This window comes from Triticum aestivum, chromosome 3A (genome assembly GCF_018294505.1).
Source record: "Triticum aestivum cultivar Chinese Spring chromosome 3A, IWGSC CS RefSeq v2.1, whole genome shotgun sequence".
NCBI classification, from domain to species: Eukaryota; Viridiplantae; Streptophyta; class Magnoliopsida; order Poales; family Poaceae; genus Triticum; species Triticum aestivum.
The window spans coordinates 73,057,630-73,082,668 of NC_057800.1; the positions used below are offsets into that span (position 1 = coordinate 73,057,630).

Genomic DNA, 25,039 nt, shown 5'->3' on the forward strand with positions numbered 1-25,039 from the left:
AAGAACAACATGATGATCGAGCAAGTTCGTGTGCAGTGGTCTTCGGGAGCCGGCCTCGACACCACCTGGGAGAACAAGCAAGCACTCCAAGCAAGATTTCCTGATGCAGAGGCTTGGGGGCAAGCCTCTTCCCAAGGAGGATGGAATGTCAACGCCCCTGACGAGTCGACCCCACCAAACAGCAAGACACTGGCACGGCTCGACCGCGCCAGGCGCAACAACCCCCACTTCTTCGCCCCAGAGTGGCATTGGCGGCCCAACCCATCACCTGCTATACTTAAGCCAGGCACTGCCCCCTTCGCTCACCATCGAGTGGATCAGAAACGGCGGCGGCGACACGAACTGTATTCCCTTTTTCCTGTTCTTTGATTCGTGTATCCCATCTTGTAACTGCAACTCGAGTTGTTATTCCTCAGACAATAGATCGATCCACCTCGCTGTTCCTAACATAAAAGGAAAACAAAAAAGTGAAAAAACAGAAGAAGAAAATGTTTTTTTTAGGGGAAGAAGAAAAAAATGTGCATGTGGCCTCCCGCGAGCTAGGTCGGCCCAGTCTCGCGCTCCCGCCGAGCCCATGGGCCTTGCACTTACAAGTGGGCCTCAGCAAGCCCACGTCTCAGTTCGCATCATCCCCCAGTCCGCAATGCGCACCCACCCAAACCCTACCCTTCTCGCACCAGCTATAAATTCCACCCTCACGCTTCGCTCCCCCTCTCCCGCCGCCGCCCCTCTTCTCTTCCTCTGCCCACAAAACCCTAGCCGTCGCCTCACAGCTCGCCGCCGACGCAGCGAGCTCTTCCTCCACCGCCGCAACCATGGCGACCCAGATCAGCAAGAAGAAGAAGGTAAGGAACCACCTAGACCCAGCGTATTCCGCCGTCCCCAGCACGATCTATCGGTGGTGCATCAACCGATCTAACGATTTCCCGTTTGCGCTTCCTTAGTTTGTGAGCGATGGCGTTTTCTACGCCGAGCTGAACGAGATGCTGACCCGGGAGCTTGCCGAGGACGGCTACTCCGGCGTGGAGGTACGCGTGACGCCGATGCGCACGGAGATCATCATCAGGGCCACGCGGACGCAGAACGTGCTTGGTGAGAAGGGCCGCAGGATCAGGGAGCTCACCTCCGTCGTCCAGAAGCGCTTCAACTTCCCGGAGAACGGCGTTGAACTTTACGCCGAGAAGGTCGTCAACCGTGGCCTCTGCGCCATCGCCCAGGCCGAGTCACTCCGCTACAAGCTCCTCGGTGGCCTTGCCGTCCGCAGGTATGATAACGACCAATTCTTAAATGTTTTTCATATATGCGATTTGTAGATGCTAGTAAATGGTCAGAGCTGTTGTGATACACTTATCATTTGTTTAGATGCTATGAGATCTACATCAAATACTATTTGTAGTCCTTGAAGTTTGTGGTTAGCTTCATGTTTGTATGCACACTTAGTAAGGAAGTGATTATTGTTGCACCTGTGCTTTACTCTGCCCTGCTTTCTGGTCGTGTTTGTGGGGCATTTGCATTAGTGCAAAAAGTAAAAGCTGTTCTTTGAAGCAGCAGTGGCCAGACAACCGTAGAGATAGATCCACAGATGAATGGCTGATTTGCTGCTTGTCTACTAGTTCTATCTCATATTTCTATGAATAATTTCCTGTAATTTATTGTCTTAGATTAGTCAGCATTACACAAATATCCAGAATGCAGTGGTTATGTTGCACCTTCTCCTTTGTGTTGTAGCGGTGCTAGTAGGATATATCACTGGTGCAAAAAGGAGAAGCTGCTCCTTGGTCACCAGCGGCTGTTGATATAGATCCACAGATGAATGGCCGACCTGCTGTTTGTCTACTGAATACTGATGCTATCCCTTGTTTCTTCTATGCAATCTTGACATATTTGCTGTAATATCTGTCTTTTCCAGAACAGCTGTGCATTTTATGGCAAAATGTAGTCGTTGATTTGAATCTATGTTAACTGTATGGTGCTGTTCACTTCAAATTACTGCATATATAATCTGTTCATTTCTGCTCTCTTATTATGATGATTGTGAGAATGGTTCACACATTCCTGCTTCTGTAGCAGTAGTGGCCAGACGACCATTGAGATATGTTGTTTGTCTACTAAATATATCTGGAATCTATTTCTCTTAATGATTTCTTGTTTTGTTTCAACCTTATGCTTTCTGTTGATGTTATATTTCTGCTTGTAGTTTCAATGGAATTGTTGATTTTATTGCAGGGCATGCTATGGTGTTCTTCGCTTTGTTATGGAGAGTGGTGCTAAGGGTTGTGAGGTAAATTTCCTCTGCACATGTGATCTGACATTCTTATCTTGCACTTCCTGTGTTTAGTTGCTGACTGCTCTCTTGATTTTGTACTAGGTCATTGTGAGCGGCAAGCTCAGGGCCCAGAGAGCCAAGTCGATGAAGTTCAAGGACGGGTACATGATCTCATCTGGTCAGCCCGTTAACGAGTACATTGATGCTGCAGTTAGGCACGTTCTTCTCAGACAGGTTTGTTTGCTGTGCTGCTTACTTAACCTTGTTTTTCCAGTTTGTTGCTCATGGAACTACATATGATTCAACATTGGCTTGGTTTTGTAGGGCGTTCTTGGTATCAAGGTGAAGATTATGCTTGACTGGGACCCCAAGGGCAAGCTTGGCCCTACCACCCCGCTGCCTGACCTTGTCACCATCCACCCCCCGAAGGAGGAGGACGAGCTGCGCCCACCGGCTTTGGTTGAGGTCTAAAGTCCCAATAGAGCAAGCAGACCATGAAACGGCACATCATTTTGGTCCTAGCTACTTTTCTATCCCTGTGATAAGCGAGGGCTATGCAACGCTTGGTTACCTACCTTACCTTTTAATGGACAAAAGTTTCTGTGTAATGCTTCTATGTTAATTTCGTTTAAACTAAGTTTTGCCGAGACAAGTTACTTATGTATGCCAGAAACCTTTGTTTGGATTGATTCTGCCCAGCTAGTTTGTTGCTCTTCGTTTGTGCCACCTTTTTACTGTTTGTTATGTCTTCTTATGCGTTCATTCCGTATCCACCTTTTTACAATCATAATTTGTTTTTTCAGAATTTTTAAAAATAATAATTTTCTCATCTATCTATTTTGTTGTTCACACCAGGAGCATATGAGCTCAGGTGTAGAAAGGTAGTATCGGAAATTCAGTTTTGTTTGAAGCAAGGTTGCTTTTGTTGGTCATTGAATTGAGCATCTTTTGGAGTTGCAGCTATGCGAGTCCTTGAAAGTAAAATCCAAAGAAGGAAATGAAAACAAATTCAAAACATTATGAATTTATTTTGTGGCAAACTTTGATAAAACGGTTGAATTGTCCGCAAAGATGGTTTGCTTTAGAGATGCAAATGTTAGTACTTGCGAAGTCAATTAAACTCCCCCTCGCGCGTTCCCCCTCATCGTTTTTATCGTGCCAGCGAGAGGAAAAGAAATACTGTGCTAGGTTTGTCTTTCGCGGCCCCACCGTGTCGTTTGCTTCGTCCCCATGCCCCCACCCCTTCTCTGAGGCATGCAACCTCTCCTCCCCTCCCAAAAATTTCTCTCTCGTTTGCCGCTGCCACGGCCTCGCCTTGTCGGCACATCCCAGGTCCTCCGGCGCTGGCCATCGGAGAAGGAAGCAAACTCAACATCCAGTTGTCCTCCTCCCAACCCAGGCACGTCGCCTCCTTCCCTCCCCTTCCCTCACTCCTTGCCCCTTCTCTGTCGCTCCTACCCCTTTCTTTTCTCAATCCGGATCTGTGGAGGTGGCCGGCGGAGAGGACGGTCATGGCAGGAGTGCTCAATGCGGGAGACGGCAGATCGATCCGCGGAGCTGCCTTATGCCTGCTTCCTCACCATGTTGCGACCACCGCCTCCGCAGGCCGGTCGTTGATGTCACTCTTCGGCAGAGGCGAGATTGGGTAGGAGCACGGGCGAGTGGGAGGCGTGGTGCTGCGAAGATGTGGGACACGTCACAGACAGGAAGTGGGTGTGGCGTGAGGAGATGGGCGGCGACACCATTCGCTGGCTCCTGTAGCGGCTAAATTTCGTGTTTTGACCCTTTTGACAAACAATTTCAGGATCTGACCCTGGTTTGAAATATTTTCGGGATTTGACCCTTTTGCTACCGCCAGAGCCTCTGGCGGTAGGGTTAGACAGCCTACCGCCAGGGCCCCTGGCGGTAGGGTGTGACGGAGGGGACGGCGGCCGTCACCGCGTGCTGATGTGGACAAGTACCTTACCGACAGGGTCCCTGGCGGTAGGCTGTCTAACCTTACCGCCAGTGCCTCTAGCGGTAAGGTGTGACAGGGTTTTGCCGTGCAGACATTCTGTAACGAAAGATGCAAGGGCCCTCGCGGTAGGTTGTCTGACCCTACCGCCAGGACCCCTGGTGGTAGAGTCTTGTGTTTTGCTGTATATAGCTTCTGTAACGAAATATGAAAGGGCCCCGGCGGTAGGTTGACCCTATCGTCATGGGGGCTGGCGGTAGGTTGTCTCACCCTACCGCCAGGGTGCATGGCGGTAGGGTCCTCTGTTTTGTTTTTTCAAGTTCATTTGGTTACTTGTTCTCAAATTCAATATGACAGCAATATCACAGCAAGTTTCACAAATATGACAACAATATCACAGATTTTAAACAATTAAACTTGGGCATCACAGAGATCCATATTAAGATAACTTGAAGTGCATAGAACATTTCAAACACATAGATCCACAAATAGAAAACACATAGTTTCACGTAGTTTCACAACCACTAGACAAGTTCAACCAAACGAAGTTCAACCGAACTAAAAGAGCCAAGTATCGAAGAGCATAATCAATTGCTCCTTCCCCTCTTGGAGGTACGGTCCTCGTTACTCTTTGAACGAGTCTCTTCGGTCTTCTTCTTGGGCCGGCGAGGAACCGGTCTCTGGAAAGGGTCCGGACTCAGCAAATCCTTCTTGTTCGGATTCCTCTTCGGCAGCTGAGATGCTTGAGATGTTTGAGTTGGTGGAGGTCCATAATCTTCATCGTACTCCTCCTCCCCGTTGCTCTCCTCCTCCTCCCCTTCTTCATGTGTGGCCTCCTCCTCCTCCCCAACTAACCTAGACGACGAGGGAGCATGGCTCGATGAGCCGATGAGACCCTGTGTGGCTACAGGCTAATAAGCTTCAACTGACCCAGCTCTAGCACACCCAAGCAGCCTTACCAACTTGCGACAATGCTTCACGAACTTCTGCACTCACAATGAAACAAGGGCATAATAAGTATCAGATCGACTGATTGCAAGTGAACAAGATGCATCTGTTCCGAGGAGGCTGAAATTGTACCTTCATCGTCCCCCTCACTTTGTTCTCAGATTCTATGCTCCCGGTGTTACGGCATATCTCTCTCAAGGTAGTTTCGGTGATTGATGACAACATGTTTGCGGACTAATCTTGTGCTTTGAATAATTCACAGATTCTCCCCTGGCACGAGACGCTTTCTTCCCCTCGGAGTGTATTTCAAGACGGTGTAGCTCTTTCGTTTCTTTCTCGGTGGACTAGTTGCGTAGAGGGCACCGTACTATCAAGAGGGGGCCCGCTGGGGTTTTGCATGGGTGGAATCATCACATACACATCAGCTTCTCACCCTCCGAGCTTTTCCTGTCCATTGAAGAGATCTCTCCTCTCTTCCTTGTTCTGTCTGGGTCTAAGCGGCAGTACCGCGCACCCAGCAGTAGTACCACTGAGAAGCCACAAGCGACAGTACCGCTTCGCAGCGGTAGTACCGCTGTGGCTCCACACCAGTAGTACCGCTGGGGGCCTGGCACATCCGCCGTGTCCTCAGCATTTTTGATAGATCTCTTCTCTCTCTCTCTCGCGCCCCAGCGGTAGTACCGCACTGCCTGCGGTACTACGGCCGAAGGGTCACAAGCGGCAGTACCACTCCACAGCGGTACTACCGCCCTTGACCCCACTGCCATAGTACCGCTGGGTAGTCTGGCTCCTACCGCCTCGATTCAAGAGGTCTTTTTCTCGTGTCGGGTTTTGCGGCACTAGTCACGGTTGTAGTGGCGGTAGTACCGTTCCAGGAGCGGTAGTACCACCCTACCACCGCGGTAGTACCGCTATTGGGGTCCGTTCCCTACTAAGTCTCCTCAGGGCGGCAGTACCGCAGGGTGGCGCGGCAGTACCGTCGCCTGGCGGTAGTACCGCCCCCTCTCAGCGGTAGTACCGCCCTGTGCGGGGCTGGTTGGTGGGGGGGCAACGGGATTGTTGCCCCCACTATAAAAGGGAGTCCCCTTCCTCCTTCTCACCTACCTCTTCCTCCCCCAAGCTCCATTTATTGCTCAAGCTCCATTAAATACTCCAAGCTTCATTTTCGCCCGATCTATCTCTCTAGCCAATCAAACTTGTTGATTTGCTCGGGAGTGGTTGAGAAGGCTCCGATCTACACTTCCACCAAGGGATTTTCGATTCCCCCACTCATCCCTAGCGGATCTTGTTACTCTTGGGTGTTTGAGCACCCTAGACGGTTGAGGTCACCTCGGAGCCATATTCCATTGTGGTGAAGCTTCGTGGTCTTGTTGGGAGCCTCCGATTAAGTTGTGGAGATTGCCCCAACCTTGTTTGTAAAGGTTCGGTCGCCGCCTTCAAGGGCACCAATAGTGGAATCACGGCATCTCGCATTGTGTGAGGGCGTGAGGAGAATACGGTGGCCCTAGTGGCTTCTTGGGGAGCATTGTGCCTCCACACCGCTCCAACGGAGACGTACTTCCCCTCAAAAGGAAGGAACTTCGGTAACACATCCTCGTCTCCACCGGATCCACTCTTGGTTATCTCTTACCTTTACTTGTGCAAGCTCTTTAGTGTTTCTACCCTTGCTTGCTTGTATGCTTGTTGTTATTGCATCATATAGGTTGCTCACCTAGTTGCACATCTAGACAACCTACTTTGATGCAAAGTTTAATTTGGTAAAGAAAAGCTAAAAATTGGTAGTTGCCTATTCACCCCCCCTCTAGTCAACCATATCGATCCTTTCAATTGGTATCAGAGCCTTCGTCTCTTTATTAAGGACTTTACCGTCCAAAGAGTATGGTTGATACCGTAGACGGTGTGGAGGAACACTCCGGTGTGAATCCGATCTCGTCTACGGGAGATGGGGGAACTTCGGTCTCTCGTGAGGAGTTCAATGTGGCCTTGGAGACATTGAAAACCTCCATGACGACCGAAGTTGAAAGCATGTTTACTAAATTTCTTGAGGGGCTTAAACTTTCCACCGCACCGTTGAAAGTGGGTGATCCCGCCAACAAGGTGTCGGATGCTATCCCCGACAAGGGGGAAGCTAGTAGTGAAAAGGCTCCTTCTTCTAGTGGCAAGAATGGCACCGGCATCTTTGCCCATGTGGAACCACCACTTGTTTATGGTGGACCGGTTCCTTCCACTCATTTGAATCATGCCGGTCCTCCCCCTAAGATTGTGAAAAATGAGGATTTTGATTCTTGGGTTTACCGCTTTAAACGTCATTTAAATCATGTGAACACTAACCTTTGGAGAATCATTGAAGAAGGTTTCTATCCACATGATCCAAGCAACTTCACTCCTCGAGAAGCCGCGGACAATCAATTCAATGAGAATGCTCTCTTCATCATTCAAGATGCAATTCCACCCGAAGACCTACCTCATCTTCGTCCCTTCGCCTTGGCCAAAGATGCATGGCATTGTGTCGTGTCTCTCTACCGGGGAAGCGCAAGCATTCAACGCTCCAACTATGAAGTGGTACAAGATGAGGCCGATGAGTTTGCAATGAAGGAAGATGAAGAACCTCGTGAGCTTTATCGGAGAGTAACCAAACTCGCGGTCTCACTACGAGATCACGGGAGCAAGGACACGGATGACAATTGGATCAAGCGCAAATTCCTCAAGGCAATGATGCCCTACCACAAGGCCATGTCCTCCGTCATTCGTCAAAGACCGGACTTCCACACTTTGACCTCAAGCGAAGTGTTGGATGAGTTTGTGGCCATGAACATTTTGGACAAGACCGCCGACAATGCGGTGCTCCGTTCTCAACGGGCAAAGAAGCCTAACCTTGCATTGAAGGCCAAGCTCACCGTGGAAGAAGAAGAAGAGGAAGAAGAGGAGAGCAACCCCGAAGATACGAAGTATGCATATCATGAACACATGGCACTTGCTTCAAGGCAATTTTGGAGCAAGAAAAACTCGAGGCCCAACTTTAGCAAAAACAACTCGAGTGGCACAAGGGGCAAGCAACGTGTAAGAACTTGCTACAATTGCGGCAACGTGAGTCATTTCGTTGCGGAATGCCCGTATGAGAAGAGGGAAGACAATGGTGGCAAACTCATCCGAAAGGACAAGGCCAAGTCGTTCCCCAACAAGAACAACTTCACCAAGAAGACTCCTCCCAAGGCTTTGGTTGTGCAAGAAGAGTACAATGAGGATGATGACGATGATGAAGATGATGAGTCGGTTGCCATGGCCTCCGTTGCCATTGCAACAACGTCACGGGTGTCTCTCTTCGACTCACCCAACGAGAGCATCACCGCCAAATGCCTCATGGCTAAAGCCACCAACAAGGTAACCTCCAACATCAAAACTACCATCATTAATCATCCTTCCCCAACGGATAGCATTAATGAACTTGAGGGAGCTAATGTGGAGGCTAACGAGTTTGAGGCTTTTATGGGCAAACTCAAGGGAAAATCCAAGAAGCACTTTGTTGCTCTCTTGGAACAACTTGGTGAGGCCAATGACATGATCGAGGCTCACGAAGACACCATCTCTAAGATGGAAGGGCATAGTCGTGACTATGCCGATGAGATTTCGGATCTTTCCAATGCTCTTGAGGAAGAGCGTGGTCTTCGTTTGGCTCTTGAGGAGTCACACAACGTTGATCATGCTAAGTTAAAGAAAGATTATGATCATGCCCTCATTGTTTCTCGTGTGCTAAATTCCGAGAAGGCCAAACTCGGGGTTGATCTTGCTAGACTCAAAGAGGAGTTTGATATACTTGACAAGGCCCACAAGGCCTTGAAGGGTATTCACGCTAGTCTCAAGGAGTCTCATGATCAACTCCAAGTGAAGCTAACTAAGGAGAAAGCAACTTTTCCTCATATGGTTTTAATTGATAATGCAAATGCTACTAACCCGTGTTGTGAGCATATACATCTTGTTGAGGAAAATGCTAAGTTGAAGGAGCAACTTGAGAGAGGTCTTGCGACTTGCATACAAGGCAAGAAGAACCTCAACGATCTCTTGATCAACCAAAAGGGAGGTGTGGCCAAGGAAGGGGTTGGGTACGTGCCCGACTCCAAGAACAAGAAGAAGAATGACAAGACCAAACGACCTCCTCCCCTCATGCAAACCTTTGTGAGGGAGGGAGAGAGTGCCCCCGAGGAGAAGAAGAAGAACAATGTCAAGAAGGGCAATGTCATCCCTCCCAACAAAGCCGGCGATTTTAATCCTTCTTATGTGTTATGCCGTGCTAGTGATGGGCATGTTTATGCCAAATTTGTTGGTTCTCTTCATGAGTACATTGAATGGTCTATTTGGGTTCCTAAGACCCTTGTTACTAACATCAAAGGACCCATTACAAAATGGGTACCTAAAACCAAGCATTGATCTCTTGTAGGTGTTTGCTTCCGGTGGTGGATCATGGTTGCTCGATAGCGGAGCTACAAATCATATGACCGGAAGCAAGGACTTGGTGGTGGACGTGCACAAAGTTCCATCTATGCCCACCAATGTCGAGTGGGGTGACGCCTCATCCTCTAAGGTATTGGGACTTGGCAAGGTGGTCATCTCTCATGATCTCACGATCGAGAAGGTCATGCTTGTTGAGTCCCTTGCATACAATTTACTTTCCGTTCGTCAACTTGCAATCATGGGCTTTGCCACTTTCTTTGATATCGATACCGTGGCCCTCTTGTGGAGCAAGACTCTTAAAGTAGCTTTTGTTGGGCATGTCGAGAACGGTCTATATGTGATTAACTTTTCGGAGCGACCCACTAAGACCGCGACATGCCTAATGGCTAAAGTTGATGTGGGATGGCTTTGGCATCGCCGTTTAGCCCATGTCAATATGAGATCTTTGCAAAGTCTTCTCAAGGGGGACCATGTCCGTGGACTAACGAATGTTAGTTTTGTTAAAGATCGTGCTTGCAGTGCCTGTATCGAAGGAAAGCTACATGAGAAGGCTCACCCTCCCACGACTATCATTTATTCAAAGAGGCCCTTGGAGCTCCTTCACATGGATCTTTTTGGGCCCCCATCCTTCGATAGTCTTGGAGGTAGGAAGTATTGCTTGGTGATTGTGGATGACTACTCAAGGTACACGTGGGTGTATTTCTTCAAGAGGAAGAGCGAGACCCAACAAACCGTCATTGACTTTGCAAATGAAGCACAACGTCAACACAATGCAAAGATCTTGACAATAAGAAGTGACAACGGCACCGAGTTCAAGAACTACACCTTGGATGAATTTCTTAGTGATGAGGGAATCAAGCATCAATATTCCGCACCATACACCCCTCAACAAAACGGTGTTGCGGAGAGGAAGAACCGGACGTTGATGGATGCGGCAAGGACCATGATGGCGGAGTTCAAGTCTCCGTACAACTTTTGGGCCGAAGCCATCAACACCGCGTGTCATGCATCCAATCGGCTCTACCTCCGCAAGGGCTTGAACAAGACTCCATATGAGATACTCACCGGTAACAAGCCCAACCTCAAGTACTTCCGGGTATTCGGGTGTAAGTGTTTCATTCTCAAGAAAGGTGTTCGGTTGTCTAAATTTGAGGCTAGAGCTTATGAGGGCATATTTGTTGGTTATGCTACAAACTCTCATGCTTACCGTGTCCTCAATAAATCCACGGGACTTATTGAGGAGACGTGTAACGTGGAGTTTGATGAGAATAACGGCTCCCAAGTGGAGCAAAGTGGCACTTGTGATGTAGGTGATGAAATTCCTCCTCAAGCCATAAGAAGAATGGGTGTTGGTTTCATCCTACCCATTGAGGAACCCCTTGTGGCCGAAGGAGAAGGACAATGCTCCACTCAAGTGGAGCCATCACCAACCCAAGGCCCACACGCTTCCGAAGAACAAAGTGAAGGCCCTCAACCTCATGAACAAGACCAAGGGCAAGATCATACTCAAGACGGTGTTGACACACCAAGTGATGCCCAAGGTCAAGTTCTCTCCCCCGAGCAAGTTCAAGATCAAGAACAAGTTCATGACGGCGCTCAAGATGATCAAGTAACCGCTCCTCAACTCACCACCGAGGAGGAATTAGAGCGTCGTGCCGCCAAGGTTGCTTCCAAGCTCTCCACCAAGGATCATCTCATGACGAATGTGCTTGGAAGCTTAAGAAAGGGGGTAAGCACTCGTAGACAATTAGCAAATTATTGTGAGCATCACGCGTTTGTCTCTTGTGTGGAACCCCACAAGGTCTATGAGGCGCTAGAAGATCCGGATTGGCTCAATGCCATGCACGAAGAACTCAACAACTTCGAGCGCAACAAAGTGTGGAGATTGGTGCCAAGGCCAACGGGGAACCATAATGTCATTGGAACCAAGTGGATATTCAAGAACAAGCAAGATGCCCATGGGATTATCATTCGCAACAAGGCTCGTTTGGTAGCACAAGGCTACTCCCAAGTCGAGGGTATCGACTACGGTGAAACCTTTGCTCCCGTTGCTCGTCTTGAATCCATTCGCATGTTGATTGCATATGCTTCTCATCATAACTTTAAGTTACAACAAATGGATGTGAAGAGTGCTTTTCTTAATGGTCCCATTAATGAATTGGTTTACGTCAAGCAACCCCCCGGGTTCGAGGATCCCTACTTTCCCGATCATGTGTATCAACTCGATAAGGCACTCTATGGCCTTAAACAAGCCCCACGTGCGTGGTATGACCACCTTACCGAGTTGTTACAAGACCGTGGTTTTGAAGTTGGGCTAATCGACCCCACTCTTTTTACTAAGAAGGTCAAAGGGGAGTTGTTTGTGTGCCAATTATATGTTGATGATATTATCTTTGGTTCTCCTAACAAAGCTTTCAATGAGGAATTTGCCGCTCTCATGACCTCAAAGTTCGAGATGTCCTCCATGGGAGAGTTGAAGTTCTTTCTAGGGTTCGAAGTGAAGCAAAGAAGAGAAGGAACCTTCATCAATCAATCCAAATACACCCAAGACATGCTCAAGAGATTCAAGCTAAGTGACGTCAAGCCGGCCTCCACTCCAATGCCCACCAAGTGCCAACTTGACTTAGATCCCAATGGTAAAGTGGTGGATCAAAAGGTATATCGTTCCATGATTGGTTCCTTGCTTTACCTTTGTGCATCTAGACCGGACATCATGTTGAGTGTGGGAATTTGTGCACGGTTTCAAGCCGCACCTAAGGAAAGTCACTATGTGGCGGTCAAACGAATCTTTCGATATTTGGCTCATACCCCAAACTTTGGCTTATGGTACCCAAGAGGATCAAACTTCAAGCTTGTAGGGTACTCGGATTCCGATTGGGCGGGAGACAAAGTGGATAGGAAGTCCACTTCCGGAGGGTGCCAATTCCTTGGTTGCTCTTTGGTAAGTTGGTCTTCCAAAAAGCAAAGTTGTGTGTCTCTCTCGTCCACTGAGGCGGAGTATGTTGCCGCCGGTAGTTGTTGTGCACAACTTCTATGGATGAGGCAAACTTTAAAGGATTACGGTGTCACTTGTGACAAAGTGCCTCTTTGGTGTGACAATGAAAGTGCCATCAAGATTTCTCTCAACCCAGTGCAACACTTCAAGACGAAGCATATTGAGATTCGGTATCACTTCATCCGGGATCACATTAGGCGAGGAGAGATCGAGCTCAACTATGTCAACACTCATGACAACCTTGCAGATATTTTCACGAAGCCCTTGGATGAAGCAAGATTTCGCGAGTTAAGGCATGAGCTAAATATCATTGATTCGAGCAATGTGGCTTGAACCCTTGCACACCCTACCACGCTCAATTTGTTGTCTAGTTTAGGTGTAGGCATGGACATAGGGGGAGTGTTGTTCTCTCAATGAACTCTCCCTCCCCCCATTATGCATAAATTGATCAAGTCTTTCACGTTAGCCATTGTTGATGGCACTTATGCTTAAAAGACGAGTTTTGGTCATGGGCCCAAGGTTAAAATCTTCGCGGTGCCATACCTTTTGACTCAAACATAGGTGGCCTCGGCCACCGCCCTCTTATGAAGAGGCGTGTCTTGGTCGTTTGCTGGTGTGTTTGCCGTTTTTTTCCGTTTTGTCGAGCTAAGCCGTGTCTGTTTAGTTGCCGTGGCGCGCTGGGCGGTACTACCGCTGGTGGTGCGCGGTACTACCGCTCGTGAGCGGTACTACCGCCCCCAGCACGGTACTACCGCTGGGGGACGAGAACAGGGGGTTAAGTCGGGGGCAGGGGGAGGTTTTTTCTCCCCCATACCCATTCACTTCGCCCCTCTTTTCTCTTCCTCTCTCCAGCCTCCTCTCGCCGCGGGAGTGCTCCGGTAGATCTCCGTCTTCGGGGCGTCCCTCTCCATTTCCTTTGGTGGAGTCGATCCCCACCACGTCCTCTTGCCATGGATGCCGATATTGCCCCGTTCTTTCTTCCGTTTTGTCTCCTTTTAGTTCGTGTTTCTTAGGGGCAATGGTGGTTGCATCTCTAGATTTTTGGCGAAATCTAGGCTTGAGTTGATTGGAGAAGGCAACTAGACTATCTAGATTAGAGTTTGGTAGGATTATTTTTGAATTTGGTAGGCCGGTAGTGCCGGATCTGACCACGGTAGTAGGAAACCACTGTTTCACCACCTCGTGCTTTGAAACTGCTGTTTATCCGCCTCAAGCCGTACTACCGCTCCCTTTGGAGTGATACTACCGCTTGACCTAGAGCGGTACTACCGCTCCCTTTGGGGCGGTACTACCACGGGCAGGTCACGGTACTACCGCTGCATGCCAATTTCCATCATTCTCCTGCCTTACCTTGATCTTTTGTTGTGTTCTTGGCTTATGCTCGTTCTTTCTGGTTGTTTCGCGTTGTTCTTGTGTTTGGCTCCAGGTGATGACCATTCCGAGCAGCATGGTCGCCGTATCAACCCCGGGCGTGCCACATCAAAACGCTACCGCACCTCAGAGCCTGCCGGTGGTTCCTCGAGCACCCAACCGCCTCCAGCAAGTGCTTCTGCATGTGCTCCTCCACCTCCTCAGCAATCGAAGCGAGCCGCCAACAAGCCAAAAGGGAAGACTGTGACTGAGATGACCAACAAGGAGTTTTGGGAGAAGCGTCGCCGCAACCCCTATGCGGTGGACCAAGAACCCACTTTGGTCAACCGCCCGTTCTGGAACCGTTTTCAGTTTGCCATCTACTTTGATGTGATCAAGGCCAAGAAGAATCTTTTTGTTGATGTTCGCTCCATTGACACTGATGCTATGGAGAAGGATCCGGAGTACTTTGGCGAAGCTCTTCAGATGTGCACTCAGCTGAACATTCTCAGGATCATGCAATTCAACAAGGACTTTGATGCGGATTTGGTAGCTCAATTCTATGCCACCGTCCATCTTGGGACGGATGTCGACAGGACTCTGACATGGATGACCAATGGCAAGCTGCTTTCTGTCAAGTGGAAGGCTTTCATGGAGTTACTTGATGTGGTGGATACCGGGCTTGAGACTCCTGTCGGTTTCCGTCCTCACCGCAATGCTACATCCACCCACAAGCAAGCCCTTTGGCCCTACTGCACTGTGAAGGTTCACCCAGTAACTGAGAAGAAGACCTATGAGCTGTCTCCGTATCTGGACATTCTTCATCGCATATTCCGTGAGACTCTCTTCCCTCGGATCGGGAATCTGGATATGGTCCACTCTTACCTCGTGGACATGCTCCTTTTCTGTCAGCATGAGAAGGAAGCAAGCACTGGAGAGAGCCTGGATATCTCTCATGTCATGTGGTCTGAACTTCTATCTGCCGTGTCTGAGCGCAAGTGTCCTATCTATGGTCCATTCATCATGAGGCTCATTGAGAGGGCCTGGGCACAGACTTATCCCAGAGTGCTGCTAGAGACTGGAGACTTGGTTTCTCATGAGATCAAGCGTCTGAGGAAGAAGGACAACTGGACAGCGCCTCACACAGGGGGTCCATCTGCTACTGCTGCCACAGGGGGTCCGTCTGCTGCTGCTGCTGCCATGGGGACCGAGGGTGAGGCTGCTACTGATGCTCATGAGGAGGACTTTGGCCCTCTAGTGCAGAACCGTCGTGGGCACAGAAGCTTAAGCGCAAGATGAAGAAGCTTTTCTGCATGGAGTCTCATGGTCAGTACATGACTCATGTGGCGGAGAAGCATGCCAGGACGCGCCACAAGGAGCTCATGCGTCAGATGGGAGCAACAGTTGCCAGTGGGTCTGAGGGTCAGATCACTGAAGAGGAGGACTGGATTCATCAGAATTGCCACTGGACCGACTCCGATGCCGAGCAGTTTTCGACCCACGATGAAGATGCAGAGATGTGATGTTCGAGCTCTTCCACCTCCCATCACCTGGAGTCGTAGTGTCACTCTATGCCCTTTTTGGTGTCTCGCTGCCAAAGGGGGAGAGAGTGTAGGGATTTGCTTCTTGTGTCGTGTTTTGAGTCGTCTTGTGGTTTCTTGTGTGTTCTCTGGTGTCCTTCTTTGGTTTGGTTTGGTGTGAGACCTAAGCTCTAGACATATGGTGTGAGACATATGCTCCCTATCGCTACCTTATTACTTATGTCATGTCTGAGTACTGTAGTTTATTGTGAGATGCATGCTTGTCCTGTTTATTCAATTCTCTCATATATCTTGTGCTTAGTATTGTTGGACTATAAAATATAGGGGGAGTGTTGATCCGAATGTGTGGGTCGTGCCATCTTTTGGTGCACACATTCTGGGGGAGCCCGTCTATATTTTGTAGTTCTTAGCTTTCTTCGTTTTATTTCTTTTCCTTGCGCAAATCCCTAGTTGTCATCAGTCCACCAAAAAGGGGGAGATTGTTACGGCATATCTCTCTCAAGGTAGTTTTGGTGATTGATGACAACATGTTTGCGGACTAATCTTGTGCTTTGAATAATTCACAGATTCTCCCCTGGCACGAGACGCTTTCTTCCCCTCGGAGTGTATTTCAAGACGGTGTAGCTCTTTCATTTCTTTCTCGGTGGACTAGTTGCGTAGAGGGCACCGTACTATCAAGAGGGGGTCCGCTGGGGTTTTGCATGGGTGGAATCATCACGTACACATCAGCTTCTCACCCTCCGAGCTTTTCCTGTCCATTGAAGAGATCTCTCCTCTCTTCCTTGTTCTGTCTGGGTCTAAGCGGCAGTACCGCGCACCCAGCGGTAGTACCGCTGAGAAGCCACAAGCGGCAGTACCGCTTCGCAGCGGTAGTACCGCTGTGGCTCCACAGCAGTAGTATCGCTGGGGTCCTGGCACATCCGCCGTGTCCTCAGCATTTTTGAGAGATCCCTTCTCTCTCTCGCGCCCCCAGCGGTAGTACCGCACTGCCTGCGGTACTACGGCCGAAGGGTCACAAGCGGCAGTACCGCTCCACAGCGGTACTACCGCCCTTGACCCCACTGCCGTAGTACCGCTGGGTAGTCTGGCTCCTACCGCCTCGATTCGAGAGGTCTTTTTCTCGTGTCGGGTTTTGCGGCACTAGTCACGGTTGTAGTGGCGGTAGTACCGTTCCAGGAGCGGTAGTACCGCCCTACCACCGCGGTAGTACCGCATTGGGTCCGTTCCCTACTAAGTCTCCTCAGCGCGGCAGTACCGCTGGTGGCGCGGCAGTACCGTCGCCTGGCGGTAGTACCGCCCCCTCTCAGCGGTAGTACCGCCCTGTGCGGGGCTGGTTGGTGGGGGGCAACGGGATTGTTGCCCCCACTATAAAAGGGAGTCCCCTTCCTCCTTCTCACCTACCTCTTCCTCCCCCAAGCTCCATTTATTGCTCAAGCTCCATTAAATACTCCAAGCTTCATTTTCGCCCGATCTATCTCTCTAGCCAATCAAACTTGTTGATTTGCTCGGGAGTGGTTGAGAAGGCTCCGATCTACACTTCCACCAAGGGATTTTCGATTCCCCCACTCATCCCTAGCGGATCTTGTTACTCTTGGGTGTTTGAGCACCCTAGACGGTTGAGGTCACCTCAGAGCCATATTCCATTGTGGTGAAGCTTCGTGGTCTTGTTGGGAGCCTCCGATTAAGTTGTGGAGATTGCCCCAACCTTGTTTGTAAAGGTTCGGTCGCCGCCTTCAAGGGCACCAATAGTGGAATCACGGCATCTCGCATTGTGTGAGGGCGTGAGGAGAATATGGTGGCCCTAGTGGCTTCTTGGGGAGCATTGTGCCTCCACACCGCTCCAACGGAGACGTACTTCCCCTCAAAAGGAAGGAACTTCGGTAACACATCCTTGTCTCCACCGGATCCACTCTTGGTTATCTCTTACCTTTACTTGTGCAAGCTCTTTAGTGTTTCTACCCTTGCTTGCTTGTATGCTTGTTGATATTGCATCATATAGGTTGCTCACCTACTTGCACATCTAGACAACCTACTTTGATGCAAAGTTTAATTTGGTAAAGAAAAGCTAAAAATTGGTAGTTGCCTATTCACCCCCCTCTAGTCAACCATATCGATCCTTTCACCCGGGGAGATCACCTAGTGCATCTGAGGCTTCAAAGATGCATCTGTTCAGCTCACCAGACTGCAACGACATAAGTCAGTCACGATGACGAATAAACTAATTTAAATACAACCGTCGGTTCAAACTTACCACTCTTTTGATGAGGGGTGCAAACTCCCTAAATCCACTGTGCATGTCTCTGATGCCGGTCTGGTAGGCCTCTTCCTCGGGGTCATCCCTCTCCAGCTCCGCGATGTCTTCCGCCGTCCACCGAGGCCTGAGACGAAGACGGTGCTTCTGGCCATCATCGTACCACCTCATGTGTCGGATCAGGTAAGCATCCCAGTCAGTCACTTTCCTCTCCACGTCTTTATGGAACCTCTGTCGGTTCCACTCCGTCACATGAGTTTTATGCTCCTCTCCCTAGTCTGTGATCGACTGATTCTTCTGCCGGCTCATCCTGCAAGGCATAAGCAACAAGAATCATCATAAGCGCAATGAGATCATCATAAGCAACAAGAAACATGATAAGCGTAATGAAATCATGGGCACGGAGAACAAAGCGCTCACAGGTGGAGCGCGTGGTCGCCGGTATCGGTGGGCTGGCCCGGTGGGGTATGCTGATAAATCCCAAACTGCGTGGTCACGCGGTGTGGCAAGTGCCACTCGACGGTGTACACACAGATCATGGGCACGATGCACCGCCAGAGACCACGGTCCGCGTCGCACATCACGTTCAGATCAAAGCCCCACTGTCGGTCATGATACGGCCACCAGTTTACCTGTTACATATACATTGGTAAGTTCCCACTCTCGGTCAAAAGTGGAATCAAAGAGAAATGTGTTGAGCGAGTTCATATACCTGCGTATGCGTCAAAGCGTCCAACTCGTTGGTGTAGGTCTTGTACGAAGTCTTGTTTAGGCCCGTGTAGAGTTTGACAACGTCCCACTCGTAAGCTACGGTGGGGTGTCGAGTCTCGTCGCCGTCTTCGCTATAGGCACCCCATGGGCGTCTTGGCAACTTCTCCGGACGCCCCACCGGCAGCCGCTCCCACATCTAAATGGAGAAGGCCCAGACAAAGCCACCCATATTGGACTTGTCTCCCGTCCTCTGCGTTGCGTCGTCAAGCTGCAAAACATCAAATGAGGATCAGATATAAGAAAATGTCATGGACACACTTTCGTAGGTAGGTAGGCAATTAGACCCTCTCTTACCGAACGATATAGGTAGGCGAGAGATGCGGTCCCCCAACTGTACCCTACCTCCCAGTCCGCTAGGAAGAAGAGATACGACCAGTTGACAGAGTTCCCGGAGCTGTCTGGAAACATGCCCTCCGTGAGAAGATACCACAGGTAGGCCCTCGCGTACCACTCCACGGTCATCTCGTCGGCGCCTTCGGGGCATTTCTGCCGGTGCTCCGAGAGCCAGGTCAACGGCACACCAGTTACCCTTGACAGTGGGGCAGTCGCCGATGAGGGCTGCAACCCTCTGCTGCCAATTGGTCCTCTCCACTCGCCCGGTGAGTGCATGACCCTCGATCGGCATGGCAGTAATCATCGACCAATCCTCGAGGGTCACCGTCATCTCCCCGCATGGTAGATGGAAAGAATGGGTCTCCGGTCGCCACCGGTCAATCAACGCCGTCAGAGCTGCGTGGACAAGCATCGGCGGCTGACGCTTGAACTGTAACACAAAACCCAACAGATGGGCTCTCTTGAAGAACGGCGTGTAGCGCTCGTCGTAGTCCATATGCCCATGAACCCCGTGACCCCTCATGCGCAGTGGCTGGAGCATCTGTCAAAAAGTGAACGCCAAAAGTTAGGAAATTATTTTCATCAATCCGAAAACTTTCATCAAAATTTCATTCATATCACTTACCTCTCCGTTCTCTATGAACCGGGCACGATGACCCTTGTCGAATGCCCAGTCCAGCATGGAGTACCGTGGGCCGATGTTGTCTGCAAGAGGTGGCCGCCTTAATAAAATTTCATAAACAAAACCACCATAAACATAAAGCATACATAAACAAAAAATGAACTCAAATCATATCAACATGCATCATATCAAAATAAAATTTTAAGCATATTCCTCCAACAACAACTACTACACATGATGGATCAAATCATATCGACATGCATCATATCAAAAAAAAATCCTCCAACATATATCATATCATCATATTTTTAAATAAAATTTTCCAAACAACATCTTCATATCATCATATCAACATGCATCATCAAACTAGGGTTCATCTTCACACTAGATCATATCATCATATCAACATGCATCATCAAACTAGGGTTCATCCTCATATCAACATTACATCATAATTTTTTTAACAAAAAAATTATGAACTAGGGTTCATCTTCACACTAACATATGAACTGTTGATTAGAGTTCATATCCAATACCACTAGTTACTAAAGAACTAAGAACTACAACTACAATCAATCTTAGGTGAAAAAAGTCCAATCTAAGTTCAAAAATATGAGGGATTTCAAGCAAATAATGCATCGAATCGGAAGCAAGTTTGCAAAAACTAATTGGAGGGATTGGAGGAGCTTACGTTTCTCTCTTCGGGGCCATCTCGATCCGCAAAAACGATCAACAAACGGTGAAGATCCGAGGGGGGGAGTGGAGGAGATGAGAGAGGGAGAGAGGGGCGACTTGGGGGAGAAAAATAAGAACTGCCGACGGGGGGGAGGGGGAGGGGTGGGGAGATGGGCAGGGGCGGGGGGGTTTCGGCGGAAATAACTGCCCCGGACCCTACCGCCAGGGTCTCTGGCGGTAGGGCTAGACAGCCTACCGCCAGGGCCCCTGGCAGCCCTACCGCCAGAGTCCCTGACGGTAAGAAAAAGGGTCAAATCCCGAAAAAATTTCAAACCAGGGTTAGATCCTGAAATTGTTTGTCAAAAGGGTCAAAACACGAAATTTTGCCTCCTGTAGCAGTCGGAGCAGCCTATCATTGCCCCATGGGCACAGGCACGGTGCCCTCGATCGCCACCACCGTCAATGGCTTGCTCCACATCCCATCGACCAATCGAGTCGCCATCGGCCGGAGGGATCAATCTGTTCTTCCTACCCCTGCATTTGTTGTCCCTGTCGAGATGCTAAATCCAGTTGAGCTTTGATTTTCACATGGCACATGTGCTGGTAAGGGTAAAATAGGAGTTTAAGTTTGTACTGTGAAATACACAAACTGACATATGCTCTCTTGTAAAATACAGATTGAACCTGAGCCAATGACCTATCCCCGAGGCCTGGAGAAATTATTTATGATGTATGTAGATAACTATCTCTGTACCAATTGCTGCAGCATGTCCCTACAAGTTCCACTGTTTTTTCTCATTTTGCTTGGTTAATGCAGTTCTATATGAAGACGGGGTTTTGTAAGTTTACTGAAAGATGCAAGTTTCACCATCCAGTTGATTGGTCTGCACCTGATTGCATTGCAAAATGGAAGGAGAGAGGTAACATCAAGAAATAATCCCACTAAACTGTTGTCAATTCAGGATATAAATGTATCCGTGCTTCTTTTTGCACACATTTGCTGTTTGTTGTATGCTTCAGAATTAGCTTGTGATGTGTTCAGTTTGTAGCAAACGTTAGCCTGCCCTTTTTACATTAAATATGCACTGCTAATGGTACCATGCTCCAACCTTGTATTCAAATTGAACAATCAAATTCGAATTGCCATCTGCAAGATTGAGTAAATCTGTATATCATCACAACTCAAAGTTTAAAATATTGTTCTGCTAAATACCCCTGATCGTCTCAGTGGTTTGTGGTTCATTAGGATCATCATTTGTGATTCGCATCAAAATTGTTTATGCATGGAGAAAATTACTTGGATCAAGTTGGTTTGGAGTTGGATAACCAGACCTTTTGTGCATTTATGTGTCTTGACATTGATTGGTGTTCCAGTTTCATCTAATTTTCCACGTGTCTGAGTACTGAAAGGATCGGTGACCATTTTGTTAAATTAACAAAGATAATTGTTGCATGTAACTGCTGTTGTGTCTTCACCAGTTCCAAATACACGGAGCTGGCTCAATTGTACGAGAAGTACAAGGACCTGGGTATGATTTATTTTATATAATTAGTCCTTGATTTTCAGTTATGATAGATTATGCTAACAATTTGATGTGACTACAGGTTTTGAGAATTGAGATCTTTGATTTCCCATGCAACCAGTTTGGTGGGTAGGTACCAGCTGGCACTAATGAGGAATATTTGCGCTCGTAAGTCCGAGTATCCGATTTTTGACAAGGCAAATGCGTGCTTGATACTTCATCCTTCCTTTGTTTTGTTGGTCTCTCTGTTTCAAGCTGAAAGAAACAATTGCTTCAGTGTACAATGTACACTACGACTGCTTCCATGAACAGTTATTATAATGATGTTTGCCCGGGCACTTCTGTTGTCTGCACCCCGTCCCACTGAGGTAACAGCAGCTGGATTGTATTCATCCAGCGCACAATCAGTTCTCTGTATTGCCAAATCAATCAATCCAACAAGGGTATGGAGGGATCCTTCACAATTTCATCTAGATCCGCCCATGTATGTGTTAGTGTTCAAGATCACTGAGGTTATTTTTGTCGTACTATCAGGAACTTGTTAATCGGTGGCACTCTTCTTTCAAGCTCGAAAAAATGTCAGGCTCAAGCCTACCTTCTTATGATTGTAATTGAGTAGTTTTTCTTACTAATGGGAGATAATAATTAATAAAAGCTTACTAATGATTCATGTTTTTCTTACTAATGGTTCATGATTTATTTACTGAAATAGCCGACTATTAGGCAAATTTATCGGTAGATTTGACAATGCTGGTGTATTGGTTGTATTCTGCAGTGTGAGTGTTGTTAACTTGTTGCAGTGTCATGCTAGAATAATTTTGCATCACGTCTTGTCCATTCTTTTTATATATTTTAACCGATCTGTTAAATAACATGCCCTTTGTTAATCTCCATCTGTTTTGCCTTGTTTAAAAAGGTTAGCATATAGAACATGAAATCTGTGAGCAAAGATAGCCAATATGTTGATTCCAACCAAAGATTGCTGGCTACAATGTGTGACCATTTTGGGTCAGTAAACTGTGTGAGATGGGCCAAGAATGGACGCTATCTTGCTTCGGGATCGGACGATCAAGCTATCCTAATTCATGAAAGGAAAGCTGGTTCCAGTACATCTGAGTTTGGAACTGGAGAGCCGGCAGATATAGGAAATTGGAAGGTCGTTATGATCTTAAGGGGGCATACTGCGAACGTGGTAATTATCTTCCAAAGTTTTAGTCTGGCTGTTTTTCTTTCCAATTTTTGGAAACACGATCAGAACTTGACTTGTTACCTGCAATCCTTAGGTCTTTCCTATTAAACATCTTTCTGTTTCTTATGCCTAAAGTAGGTAGATCTCTATGTGGTAATTATCTGCCAAAATTTCAGAGTTGTCTTTCTTCCCCAAATTTTGAATTGTTACAGTGATCCTTAATCTTTTGTATTAATCATATATCTGTTTCTTATATATTTTCATGCAGCTGCAGAAGACAAAGGCGTAGATGTCATTATTTGCAGATGTCATGCGTGTGGCCCTGCGCACAAGAGAATACAGTGAGTCAGCATGTGCTCTCTATTTTGTATGCAATCTAGGTGATATAAACTCTGAACTTGATGTTCGTTATCACAATCGGACTTTAGTTGTACCAACTGTCCGTCACCCCGGCAGTCTCGCCATTAGTGTCCCCGTGCTCCCTTTTGCCCTTGCGGGTCTACTGGATAAGTTGTAGACTGTGTATGGATAAGTATGATATATGTCTGCTAGGTGCAAGTTTGTAATTTTGTTTTAATTGTAGGGACATGTAGGTCCTTTATTTGTATTTCGGGCTCTTGTACTAATGTTCAGGGCAGTGGAAATGTTGTATAATAATCTGTACGTAGTTGAGACTAAGAACAGAACGATGACATGCTTGTTTTTGGGCATAAATTTATCATGGGGTGGGGGTTGTAAAGGAATAAGGGAGGTTGATATTCTTTTAATCTTTTTAATTCAACTCTACCATAGTTATATGGAATGCTCTACTTCCAAACAGTTGCATGGAAATGTCCACTGTCCATACAAAATGAACTCAAGTTTTCTGCAAATATTGTATATTAACCAAAGATGATTTTTATCTCATCCAAATGGTTTTACAGGTACACAACGATGATAAGGTCAGAGCCTTGTTTAAGCAAGTGCAAGGAGAAGTTCCTGGATCGCCTATATTTATTATGAAGGTGGCATCTCAGGTGATACATGATACACTGATAACAGTAATTATTTTCTGTTGTATCTTTGTGTTACTCATGTTCAATATTCAGCGAGTGCTTCTTCTATACTGATAGAGTTTATTTATCTACAATCTTGCCTTTCTGTTCTTTCATTGTAGAGCCAACATCTAGAGGTTCATTTGCTCTGTAACAAGCATGACAATGTGGCAGCACTGCACAGTCGAGACTGTAGTGTTCAAAGAAGGCACCAAACGGTTAGTTATTCTCCTGAAACATTGTGTTCTTCAATATCAGTTTTGTTGAAATTAGTCTGAGCCAAACATTTGTGTAGTGAGTATTGGTAGATGTTCTACAGCTTCAGGGAATTACAACCTCATTGGACGATGTAGCAATAATACATACTGTTTAGCAAAGTGCAACATGTTGCACGAGCTATACAAAATTTAAGTCTTAGGATTTTCTCCAATGGAATCATTTATTTCTGCCAGTTATACTTATACTGTACTAAATAGTTGGATGTTGCATTTCGAATTCAAGAACAAACTTTTTCTTCCTGTACTGATTCCATTTATGTGTCGGCACGTCGGCCTCTCTCTCCCTAAGCTAGAGCGCCGCCGAACGGCAGGACCCGTCCATTCGGTTTCGATCTGATCGGGGGTTTCCTTATCCTTTGGCTTACGATTCGAGGTGCGCTCGTGCATGCGCACGATTTCGCCTTGGTTTCTGGCGAGCGGCCGAGATCTGCTCTGCTCTGCTCGGTGCCGGAAAACTCGAGGTTTCAATTGAGGTCTGTTCGTTCGTTCGATAGAAGCTGATTCAGTTGAGCCCTTATATTGCTGCTGCGGCTTCCAATAATTGATGCGTAACAATTCTGAGATACACATACTGATGCTCCTTCATGCAAATATTGCTTATTCTTGATTGAAATGGCATCAAATCGAGTAAAAAAGAGTATTCGTTGATCCATGCCACATCTGTTGAATGTGACCTCTTGGTCCTCCCTACTTTTCAATATATTTTTGGTGTTGTTACCAGGTTATGAAAGGCTAAAACTCTGTAGTTAAAATGTCAAATTTAAACCTGAGCTCCATGTAAGTTTCACTGGTATTAAGTTGCTGATAATTGAGTTGTTTATACAAAGTAACTCTATTGTGCAATCCATTTGCCATTTATT

At 47.6% G+C, this 25,039-nt stretch overlaps 1 protein-coding gene, 1 long non-coding RNA gene and 1 other non-coding gene across 3 annotated transcripts; all 3 read left to right on the plus strand.

Annotated features, from left to right (window-relative positions):
* Positions 1-648: 648 nt before the first annotated feature.
* LOC123060376 (40S ribosomal protein S3-3) lies at positions 649-2,978 on the plus strand. Its single transcript, XM_044483073.1, has 5 exons — positions 649-845; positions 945-1,264; positions 2,227-2,281; positions 2,369-2,500; positions 2,591-2,978. Exons 1-5 carry the CDS (start codon positions 816-818, stop codon positions 2,735-2,737), a joined length of 684 nt encoding a protein of 227 aa, XP_044339008.1. The 5' UTR covers positions 649-815; the 3' UTR covers positions 2,738-2,978.
* Positions 1,458-1,628, plus strand: LOC123063927 (small nucleolar RNA snoR143). The gene has a single exon (XR_006430623.1). It is a non-coding gene; the product is annotated as a small nucleolar RNA snoR143 (small nucleolar RNA).
* Positions 2,979-20,972: 17,994 nt separating the features above from the next.
* LOC123057970 (uncharacterized) lies at positions 20,973-22,235 on the plus strand. The gene is made up of 3 exons (XR_006427017.1): positions 20,973-21,075; positions 21,635-21,684; positions 21,761-22,235. It is a non-coding gene; the product is annotated as an uncharacterized lncRNA (long non-coding RNA).
* The last annotated feature ends 2,804 nt before the right edge of the window (positions 22,236-25,039 follow it).